This window comes from Pseudorasbora parva, chromosome 1 (genome assembly GCF_024679245.1).
Source record: "Pseudorasbora parva isolate DD20220531a chromosome 1, ASM2467924v1, whole genome shotgun sequence".
Taxonomy (NCBI): Eukaryota; Metazoa; Chordata; class Actinopteri; order Cypriniformes; family Gobionidae; genus Pseudorasbora; species Pseudorasbora parva.
Window position 1 is genome coordinate 11317102 of NC_090172.1, and position 12221 is coordinate 11329322.

The following is a 12221-nucleotide window of genomic DNA, read 5'->3' on the forward strand; positions in this document are numbered from 1 at the left end:
CAGACTATGCACAATGTACTGTGCATGTCCAGAAAGCTAATAAAAACATCATCAAAGTAGTCCATATATGACATCAGTTCGTTGATTAGAATCTCTTAAAGAATCAAAAATACATTTTGGTCCAAAAATATCAAAAACTATGACGTTATTCAGCATTGTGTTCTCTTCCGTGTTCCTCCCAAAAGATTCAAACGGTTCATGAATCAGTGAATCGATCAATGATTCGGGTCGCCAATATCACTTGATTTCAGCAGTTCGAATCGCGTCAAACTGCCAAACTGCTAAAATCACATGGCACAAGCAAACAAAGGGGAGCTAAATGAGACGCAGGTGACTTCAATTAGTGACTTAAGCTTGGAACATATACTCTGCAAGAACAAAGAAATGTGTTTCTCGAGGTGGCAAGAACAAGAACAAAGTTCGTTCTTGCCATAACATTCCATACTGTTGGTGTCGATCATCTGCGTTTCTCCGGATTAACCCCACCTACATTAAATGTATGACCAATCACACAATAGTTCTCTGACACCCGCAAGAAAGAAGTTCTGCTCAGACGATGTGTCGAGAACAAGCTGCGAGAACTCGCAAACCAAATTTTTGTATGTTTGTATGTTTTTGAGTATGTTGAAGCCTTAAAAGGCACACTCTAGTGAACAAGGAAAGTTAACATGGTTAACCTGTAGCTCATGAGTTCCCAGAAGAGCAGCCAATCAATAATACAAAGTTTGATTGCAAAGGGAATGTTCTCTTAAACCCAGTTCAGGACTGCTCACAGTACAGTGACTGCAATATTCAGTCTGCACACAGTTTAAGGACAACATTTCAGTCATACGGTAATGTACCTTTGCCGCTTTTACAACTAAAAGTTAATTTAATCACAAACATTTTGTCTTTTAGTTTGCTTATCCTTGTGGAAAAAATATACTTTGGCATGCTTTTAAAAAGAGTATGCATTATGGAAACAATACTTTGAAGGAATGTGCATCAATATAATGTTTTCAGACTTATCTGCATGTGTATTGCAACTAAATGAAAATGTATCCTAGTTTAAATGTAATACAGTTAGCTGAAAAGGTCCTTCAAGAGATCTTTATATGTCATTTCATAATTAATTGTCCCGTCTGAAATATGGTTAATGTAAATAAAATTAATAACTGCTGAATGTACTGACATTTATGTGCATTTATGGTAAACTAAAATATACTTTAATTACTACTGAAACTTGTATGTTGTGTATTTAAACATATATAAAAATATATGTAATGATGTTGCAATTTAGTAGATTTTAAATATAGTAACTTTATATTTAATATTGAATAACATACAACAGATCAAATTATGATTTACATTTTTGTCAACACAACAAAATACAGTGAGAAAAATAAGTATTTGAACAGCCTGCTATTTTATGTAGTTGAGTTGAGTTTTCTGATTAAAATACTTGTTTCCTGTTCTCCTTCGTCTCCGTGAGCTTATCTACGACACACACTTGTAACAGAAGAACCGACCGAAAGTTTTTTGCTGCGTTTTTTTTCCTTGTTGTGTGTGTGTGTTACCCCGTCTTTCCATGGCCCTTCCCGATGTCCAGCTTATTTGCCTGGAGCAGGGAGACCGCCCGCTGGAAGCACACACCCGGGACCCCTTTCTCCATCTCGCGTGCCTGTCCCTTTTCCCAGACCGCTCGCTCAGTGTTTTCTACTACGCCGGCCTGAGCGAGCGGTTGAAGGTATGCATTCCAGTGGGCGGTCCAAAGGAAGATTTTGCCGCATTTATGGAGTGAGTGCTGATACATAACAAGCGTTACAAGGACCTCACTCCACCACTGCCAGAGACCAGCCAACAACCACCAGCGAGTGACACAACGGAGAAGTTGTACGAGCCCACCGCAGACCGGGAGGGACCGGCCACCACGGATGACGAGCCCGTACCGGGGAAAAGGACGGAGGGTGTCATCACCACGGAGCCCAGACCACCAACGAAGGTCTGAAAAGGTGCGTGAGCCGGCAACACCGAACATCGCTAAGAGAGTCATTGTGGAGTTCGAGGGCTGGGAGTCAGTGGCAGTCAAACGGAAAAACTGAGGAAGGTATGTGAGGTGGAATTAATGGACTTTTTAGGAGAGGCCTTCCCTGTAACCCCTGTGTATCCAGTGTTCTCCGAGTCTCCAGCGTCCCCAGTGTGTCCTGAGGGTCAAGAATTCCCACCCAGCCTGCCTCTCCTACCTCCTCAGTTGGTCCACACCTCAGTATGTCCCTCGCTGCTGCCCTTCTGCCCCTCTGCTCCATCCACATGCTGTGTGGGGACGCAGAGGGTCTTCTGGCCACCAGCTCTGTACAGCACAGAGCTGTTTCCCCATCTCCGCCTCCAGCCTCGGTGCGCCCTGCTCTGCCTCGGCTCGTCGACTCTTCGGCGCCCCCTTGGCTCCTCCCTCCCTCGGCTCCACCGGAAAGCTTCGGCCATACGGTTTTTCCGGGCTCCCTCATCTCTCCGGCTCCGCCTTGGTCAATCTTCGACTTGCATTCGCCTGCGGCTTCGTCTGGCTCCACCCTCCCTTCAGCTCCGCCTTTGTCCTCGGTCCCTCCAGATCAGCCGCTGCCCTCTGGTCCACCGGTTCCACCTCGGGTGCTCATCACCTTGGTCTCCAGGACCATCTGCGTCGTGGGGGGTGCCTCGGCTCCATCAGAGGCTTCTATGTTGGTCATCCCCAGGGCATCATCCTCCTCCCAGTCATCTTCTCCATGGCTCCTCCCACCATCGACTCCGCCCTGGGGCCTCGTCCTGGCTGGTTTCTGGCACACCATTCGGCTCCTGGCTCCTCCCTTTCCATGCCTCTCCTTGGACTCTATTCACCATCTCTGACTGTCTGATTTGTTGTGCTCCACGCCCTCCAACTGAGCCCCTACCCACCCTCCCCAGATGTTATGGTTACGGCGCGAGGACGCGCCTTTCCGGGAGGGGGCGTTATGTTACATGTATGCCTGTCTTGTCTGTTTTGGTTAGCTTGTGTTTCTCCCCAGTTCAGTTAATTAGTCATGTCAGTCACCCGTGCCTTGTCTTTCACCAGCACCTCGTTATCCTCATTTGCCCTGTGTATTTAAACCCTCACTTTGCCCTCAGTGTTTGTCGGTTCTCGTTTGTATGTAGTTGTGTTTCGTGTATACCTGAGTTTTCTGATTAAAATACCTGTTTCCTGTTCTCCTTCATCTCCGTGAGCTTACCTACGACACACACTTGTAACAGATAGACAGGTGTTCAAATACTTATTTGCAGCTGTCTCATACACATAAATAGTTTAAAAAAATCATATATTGTGATTTCTGGAATTTTATTTTTTTAGATTATGTCTCTCACAGTTGACATGCACCTACGATGACAATTTCAGACCCCTTCATGATTTCCAAGTGTGAGAACGTGCAAAATAGCAGGGTGTACAAATATTTATTTTCCTCACTGTAAGTGTACTTTAAAGCGCAACTCAAATGAATAAAACTTAATATACAACCCATACTTTGACATTATTGCACTGCACTTTTTTCAAAAGTGTTCTTGACTTGTTAAAACATGCTTATGAATGTGTACTGTATGTACACTTGTGTTTTTTTTATTTAATCAATATCATTATCTGCAACTAGAACTTTTTAAATGATACTTTCAAGATTTGAAGTGCACTAAGAGCACATTCAATACAATTAAGCACACTTTTTTTTACAAGGGTACATAGCAAATGTGTTTATTTTATTTGGTTTTCCTTTGCACACTTCCACTCCCAAAGCTCTCTGAAACAGAGCTTTGAATTTTATTCTATCATTCCTAACAAAATGGCATGATTTCACTGAATCCACTCTTCATTGTAGGCTTTAAAGATCAACATGGAGAAACTCATTCTAAAATTCCCTCTGATATTGCTGGTGCTGCATATACGAGAAGGAGAGTTCTCTGACAATCCAGTTCCTTTGCTTGTCGAGGCTCCAATCCCAGAAGTCGTGGAGTTCAACAACACAATCTACGCCACTTGTGAAGTCACTCCTGACCCCAATTTACCACCTAGCCAGCCAAATATCTCTGGGCAAGTCCTTTTCAAGCAACTCTTTCCCAATGGAACTTTAGAAGTGAAAATAAACCTCCGTGGTTTGCCTACCATTGATCATCAATCTCGAGCCATCCACATCCATCAGTATGGAGACCTCAGTCAAGGCAGCGTCACTGTTGGTCCTCATTACAATCCGAAAGGCGTTGACCACCCTGGTCATCCTGGAGACCTGGGCCACTTTCTTTCCGTGCAAGGAGTTATAAAGCATTTCCTGAAGCTCCCGGAGGCCAAGCTCTTTGGGGCTCAATCCGTTCTGGGACGTGCGGTGGTGGTTCATGAGAAGGAGGATGATCTGGGAATGGGGTCAGATGAGGAGAGTAAACGCAGTGGGAATGCTGGGAAGAGAATTGCTGGTTGCGTGATTGGCATTACTAATCCAAGTCTGTGGCAGAAAACTGAACTGCTCCCCGGGGAAGAAGTGGAGGAGGGATCCGGAAGTCAAAGATGAGAGAGTGGAATGTGGTGGAAGAGATCCTATAATATCAATCATAGATGATTGAAACCGGCTATAATGCCTTACCTTGTATAATCTTTGTCTGTGTCAGTGTCCTATATAAATATAAGGTAATGTTTAAAAATACCCTGAAATTCCCTAGATTTATAGCCATTAAAATGTCTTTCAAATCTTTTGAATGGTTTCCTGGCATCCAGCAATTCATGTTTTTGTTTTGGCCATGTCAGCAGGGCGTATAGCTAGGGTATCTGTGGTCCCTGTGCAGGTTGTTGCTGTAGGCCCGCTTTAAGTCACGTTCCAGGGAGAGCTGAAGAGCTGAATAACATGTGTTTGATTAGTGTGACATAATCAAAATAAACAAAATGTGCAGTGTTTGAAGTACTTGAAAACCAAGGTTGGGAAACATTATACTAAGGCCAGGTACACCGTACAAATTTCAAAGTCATCAGATCTATGGAGTTGCTTTTGTGTGCACACCTACACACATGCATTTTCAATAGGAAGAATCGAGACAACTCTGTTGGTCTACAAACTACATTTAACAACCAAACACACAAGAATTGATGCAGGAAATAATGCAAGTTCATGCATGAGACTGGAAGCCATGCTTTCTGATGTTCTGTTGCAGGTCTGTAACTCCTCCCCCTGAACTTTCCCTTGCTTGAGCTCGCATTGGCGGTAGGTCATCGCCGATGTCATTGTCAGTCAAAACACATTTCACACTACATGACTCTGAGGCACTGTCCAAAATGGCCCACTTCATGTGCATTTGCAGTCTTGTGGACTTACTATGGCAGCCATGTACATGTTAAGTTCACAAGACCGTAGAGTGTGCGATTTGTCATTTTAGGTTTCAGAAGGGTGCTTGCCTTTATGCAACCCAAGTGTAGACTCAGAGGAAGATCATGAGATCATGAAAAACTGAGGAAGGTATGTGAGGTGGATATAATGGACTTTTTAGGAGAGGTCTTCCCTGTAACCCCTGTGTATCCAGTGTTCTCCGAGTCTCCAGCGTCCCCAGAGTGCCCTGAGGGTCAAGAATTCCCACCCAGCCTGCCTCTCCTACCTCCTTAGTTGGTCCAGACCTCAGTACGTCCCTCGCTGCTGCGGGGACATTTAATGCTTAATGGACTTTTTAGTGCGATTTGTCATTTTAGGTTTCAGAAGGGTGCTTGCCTTTATGCAACCCAAGTGTAGACTCAGAGGAAGATCATGAGGACTAATAGAGTTCGATTTGGGACAAGGCCTGAGTCACAGACGGGTCCATATATAAATTTTGCTAAATATTTCACAGGCACCCGCGTCGCATCTGCTTCTTTGGTCAGCTCGTGTCTTTGACTCACACATAGTACACGATTGTCACCCACATGAACAAGCACCGATTTGCCTTTAATTTCAAGCATTTCTGTGATTTTCTTAAAAACTGCCGGAAAGTAAAAATCAGGGTTAAAATTGTGCAGTGTGTACCCATTATAAATAAGAAAGAAAAAAACGAGTTGCAAACAAAAAAAATTATATATTTTCAATACACACCCAGGAAGCTAGACAAATCATTTATACTTTTTATGTAAACATGCAATATCAAAGCTAAAATAAGCTGCGTTTCCCAAAAGCATCATAAAGCCTAAATTGATTGTAAAGACCATTGGTGGCAATTGTTCCAAGAACATTTTAGACTTACAAGGCTTTTGGGAAACACAGCCCAGATTATTTAGGGCATGAGTCTCTAGTTTGGCCATAAGAGATCATAAATGTGCCATAAAATGTAAAGTCTTAAAGTGCAGTCTAGACTTTTGTACCATGACAGCTGCCTCTGTTCCCATTTTGTAAAGTATTTTGAGCAGATAATCTGAAACGAGGCCAAATATCACACTGCGTAACAGTTGTTCAACATTAGTGTAATAACATTATTCCTGCAAATATGCAATGCTTTCTTGTTTAAGCATGTCAAACTGCATATAAGCAATAAAATAAAAAAGATAAGAATCTAACACACTTGTTTTGTATATTTCACTTTCTTGTTTTCTAAACCTATATACTGTGTGAACTTTGTACATATACATTGGGTATGGAAATTATTCAAACCCCCTTAAAATGTTCACTCTGTTATACTACAGCTATTTGCTAAAACAGTTTTTGTCTCATTAATGTACACACAGCACCCCATATTGACTTTTTTTTTTTTTTTTTTTGCAGACTTATTAAAAAAGAAAAACTGAAATATCACATGGTCCTAAGTATTCAGACCCTTTGCTGTGACACTCATTTTGAACTCAGGTGCTGTCCATTTCTTCTGATCATCCTTGAGGTGGTTCTACACCTTCATTTGAGTCCAGCTGTGTTTGATTATACCGATTGGACTTGATTAGGAAAGCCACACACCTGTCTATATAAGACCTTACAGCTCACAGTGCATGTCAGAGTAAATGAGAATCATGAGGTCAAAGGAACTGCCTGAAGAGCTCAGATACAGAATTGTAGTATAGGACAGATGTAAGCCTCTCCTCAGTGCAAGACACATGAAAGTTTGCCAAATAAACATCTGAAGGACTCCAAGATGGTGAGAAATAAGATTCTCTGATCTGATGAGACCAAGATAGAACTTTTTGGCTTTAATTCTAAGTGGTATGTGTGAAGAAAAATCTCACCTGTCCAATACAGTCCCAACCAGTGTTGTAGTCAAGTCACCAACTGTCGAACAGTCCGAGTCTCGAGTCCCAGTGTTCCGAGTCCAAGTCCAAGTCCGAGTGACCAAAGAGTCTGAGTCGAGTTCAAGTCAAGTCTATGGAAGGCCGTTTCAGCATAAAAACGTTCCAGCGTTACTCGTCGTAATTATATTTTTACTAGTAACAATTCAATTAGAGAGCTCTACAATTGTAATTGTTACTAGTAACAATTCAATTAGAGAGCTCTATAATCCCAATTATTACTAGTAACAATTGAATTACAGAGCTCTATAATTAAAAATGAATGGAAGTCAATGGAGACATATGACTAGTAATAAATGAATTGTAGAGCTCTATAATTGGAATTGTTACTAGTAACAATTGAATTAGAGAGCTCTATAATCATAATTGTTACTAGTAATAATACAATTAGAGAGCTCTACAATCATAATTGTTACTAGTAAAAATTTAATTATAGAGCTCTATAATTGTAATTGTTACTAGTACAAATTGAATTATAGAGCTCTTTAATTGAATTGTTACTAGTAAAAATATAATTACGACGAGTAACGCTGGAACGTTTTTATGCTGAAACAGCCTCCCATACAAGTCACCACTACCTGAGTTCGAGTCCGAGACGAGGCTCGAGTCCCGTGTTGGAGTCCAATTTATTATATTTTACATTATCATTCGTTTCTGTGATGCAAAACAGAATTTTTAGGAACGTTACTCCAGTCTTTAGTGTCACATGATCCTTCAGAAATCATTCTAATATGATTATTCATTATCAAAGTTGGAAACAGTTCTGCTGCTTAATATTTTTTCATAACCTGTGATACTTTTTTTTAGGATATTTTGATTAATAAAAAGTAAAAAAAAAAAAATAAAAAAAAAAAAATTGTAACAACAATATACACTACTGGTCAGTAATTTAGGGTCAGTAATTTTTTTTTCTTTCTCAAATCAATTTTATTCAGCAAGGATGTGTTAAATTGATAAAAAGTGAAAAAGTAAAGGAGATTTATATTATTTTAAAATCTGTTTTTATTTTTAATAAATGCAGTTCTTTTGAACCTTTTATTCATCAAATATATTAGGCAGCAGAACTGTTACCAACACTCATAATAAATCAGAATATTAGAAATGATTTCTGAAAGATCATGTGATCACTGAAGACTGGAGTAATGATCCTGAAAATTTAGCTTTGCATCACAGAAAAAATGATAATTGAAAGTATAATACATTGAAAATTAAATATTTTAAATTGTACTAATATTTATCACAATGTTACTTTTTGATCAAATAAATTCAGGCTTAATGAGCAGAAGAAACTTCTTTCAAAAACATTACAAATAGTAATGTGTCCAAACTTTTGGCCTGAATGTAGGCAAATGTATTTCAAAGGATTGTTTATTGCTGCTTCCATAGACACCGTTGTGTATTTTACAAACTATAAATGTATTGTTTTGCTATAAATTATATATATTTAAATATCTGAAATCTGAAAGACCGCGAATAATGCACGAGAATGCGGTGTAAAGTGAGTGACGTCAGTAAGTGTGTTATCAAGCAAGTTGAGCGAGCGGTAGCAGTGTCTGTGAGGGAAAAAAAAGAACACGGCCGGTCTTGGAGCCCGAAACAAGAAAAGTTTAAAATCTTATATAAATTCTTTATAACCTATTTAGTCAGAAACAATGTATTTAATTTGATGAATGCTCAAGTCCGATTTTATCCTTGAGACTCGAGTCCAAGTACGAGTCATCAGTCCGCGAGTCTAAGTCGAGTCACGAGTCCAGAGAACAGAGTCTCGAGGACTTGAGTACTCCATCACTGGTCCCAACAGTGAATCATGGTGGTGGCAGCATCATGCTGTGGGGGTGTTTTTCAGCTGCAGGGACAGGACGACTGGTTGCAATCGAGGTAAAGATGAATGCGGCCAAGTCCAGGGATGTCCTGGATGAAAACCTTCTCCAGAGTGCTCAAGACCTCAGACTGCGCCGAAGGTTCACCTTCCAACGAGACAATGACCCTAAACACACAGCTAAAATAACGAAGGAGTGGCTTCACAACAACTCCGTGACTGTTCTTAAACGGCCCAGCCGGAGCCTTGACTTAAACCCAATTGAGCATCTCTGGAGAGACCTGAAAATGGCTGTCCACAAACATTTACCATCCAATCTGACAGAAATGTAGAATATCTGCAAGGCAGAATGGCAGAGGATCCCCAAATCTAGGTGTGAAAAACTTTCCCAAAAAAGACTCATGGCTGTATTAGATCAAAAGGGTGCTTCTGCTAAATACTGAGCAAAGGGTCTTAATACTGAGGACCATGTGATATTTAAGTTGTTCTTTTATAATAAATCTGCAAAAATGTCAACACTTGTGTTTTTCTTTCACTACGGAGTGTTGTGTACATTAATGAGAAAAAATTCATTTAAATGATTTTAGCAAAAGGCTTCAATAAAACAGTGAACAATGTAAGAATATTGCATTGTCAGAATACTTTATGTATCCACTGTACATGTTTTTTTTGTTTGTTTTTTTATTAAATTTGCCCATTGTAAAAGACTGACCATTCTACAAGAAGTCCACATTGCCGCTACATTAAAGTCGGCATGAAATCAAAATGGACAAATCTTGTTTTTTTCCCCCCTTCTCTCTTCTCCGATGACATGCTTACTGGCGTGAGGGCGGGACAACCTGTCACTCACATAAGATCGACCAATAGCAAATCACAAACGTCCAACCAAATGTTCCCAAAATCAAGTCCCTTCCTACTTTTTTTTCATTGTTGTTCATTCCAGAAGCCGTTTCTCTCACAATAGTGAAGAAAAGACTATTGCAACTTGTGTTTTATGATGACTTTAACACTCAAAGTGACAGATATCAGCCAACAGGAGTGATATGGCTTCCACTCACTAGTAAATATCTGAAATCCAGAAGTTTTCCAGGCTCAGTTTCATGATTTATGTACTGAACAACCACCGACAGACAAGCTGCCTCAATTCCCAAGGCATAAACAAATCAAACAGAATATAAATAAGGGCATAAAACGCAACGTGCCGTGCGCGTCCTCTTAAGGTCTGTTTGGGACACTGCTCTTGAAGGGAGAACTGCTGAAATAATTGGATGCAATGAATTTCTTTCAGAAGGGAGATGTGATGTCTGCTGTGAGAGGCCGCCATGGGCTAAGTGAACAGATTTGAATTTAGGATTAGTGCTATGCTTGAACTAATAATGTTTATGCATAAAGTCTGAATCGGGAGTGCTCTAGTGTTTGCCTGATATCGTGAACTGAAAAGAATTATAATATTTTACTGTGCGTTGATGTATTCAAAGCTGTGAGCTGTAGGCCTATGTACGTTCCACATGCCTGATGACAGAGTCACTTCAGCGGCTACTTGCTGGGAACATTTTTGCTCCTTAATATATTGGGAGATTCTTCTACTTCTACACAAAACTGTATTTACTGCTTTCGTTACTTAGATCACATCTCAGGGCAAAACTCTAACTCTAAACCAAGCCTTCTGTGTTATTACTGTATGTGGTACATCCCTTAAGAAAACTAAAAAGAGGGTGTGCATTTATTCATTTTAAAATGAATAAATGAACAAATCACCCTAAAACACTTGACCTCATCCAGCGGGGTGCGCTTGCGGCTGTTGTACATAGTGTTGTATTTGAGGTAAAAAATTATATAAATACTGTTCAGTTTCTCACACAAACCAATCGTTTCGTGTCTTAAGACATTATCCGATCCCCAAGGTTTAATTTGAAGCTGTTTGTGCATCTTTGTGTTACTCTCAAATAGAATTACATTAAATGCCTGGCACAGTGCAACGGTTGGAGTTAAAGGAACTGTATGTAAGAAATGTATTTCAATGAATCATTAAAATTGGCCCTGATGTCACTAGACTTTAAGAAATCATGTTCATTTCAAATACTTACATCACTGACAACAGTAGTCCGGCCAGGAAATTTTCATTTAAAAGTTGTTGTTGCAGCCCTCAACTGATGTTAATGTTGAGATTTTGTGTTTTGGCCTGAAGCTCCGCCCTCCACCTGTCTACCAATCACGAAGTCAGTAGTGTTACAGCATCCGGGTTGCTAGATCTGTCCCAGTTAACACAGCTGCAACTACTAACATTCCTGCTTGATACTGCAGCCTATCTGGCAACCTCCAGTCAGGGGGGAGGGGGAGAGGGGATACACCCCTACAGTCATTTGAAAGGGATTGCAGTACCAGTTTTGGCCACAATATTACATACACTTCCTTTAAAAATCTTCCTTTGTATTCTACTGAAGAAATATACACACCTACATCTTGGATGCCCTGGCAAACAGATAAACATTAAAGTTATCATATTTGGGTGAACTATCCCTTCAGTTATTTCATTTCATTTGCACAATAGCTCTTTGTCTTACAATCAATAAACATTATTAGAATAAGTAATCCAAAATCTTTATGAATTTAAGGAGTGCTGGTCTGGTCTGGTCTTGGTCTCGACTCACAACAATCCACTCACACACCTTTCGAAGCACAGAGAAGCTATACGGTGGCTGACACAGGACAAAAATGACAATCTGAGAGAGCAGAGAGTGACTAGCGCTCTGTAGAGCAGTTTGTCCGTTTAGGGCTACTGTAGAAACGTTACGGCGCAAAATGGATAGAAATAGCTCATTCTAAGGTAATAAAACAAAACTGTGCATTTATGTAAGGTATTTTTACACCATTGAAAACATGTATTGTAAATTATACATATTGTATATTACATGTTATGTATATTATATTGCATTTCTGTCTATATATCTTCATAAATACTACACAATGCACCTTTAAGAATTAAATTGGGTAGAACAAATTATGTTAGTCTAGCATTTGAGCCTTTAGATGAAAACGTATCTATTAGGCAAAACATAAATTCAGGCCAAGCGTGTCTTAAAGCAAAAAATAAAAAAAATAAAGAAAATTTCAATATCCTGGAAAAGATATCCCACTCAGGTTATTAAC

At 40.1% G+C, this 12221-nt stretch overlaps 2 protein-coding genes across 3 annotated transcripts in view; one reads left to right on the top strand and one right to left on the bottom strand.

The window, feature by feature from the left end:
- LOC137045142 (uncharacterized) overlaps positions 1–12221 on the bottom strand; it is a 395631-nt gene that overhangs the window by 288806 nt on the left and 94604 nt on the right. The window lies entirely within an intron of this gene.
- On the top strand, positions 634–4719 carry sod3a (superoxide dismutase 3, extracellular a). 2 transcript variants are annotated; one of them, XM_067421500.1, is made up of 2 exons: positions 634–833; positions 1589–3195. In XM_067421500.1, the coding sequence occupies exon 2, from the start codon at positions 2105–2107 to the stop codon at positions 3176–3178; it is 1074 nt and encodes a 357-aa protein (XP_067277601.1). In that variant the 5' UTR covers positions 634–833; positions 1589–2104; the 3' UTR covers positions 3179–3195. The 2 variants fall into 2 exon arrangements, with proteins under 2 accessions (XP_067277601.1, XP_067277682.1); XM_067421581.1 differs by lacking the exon at positions 1589–3195 and adding an exon at positions 3855–4719 and having other exon boundaries at positions 676–833.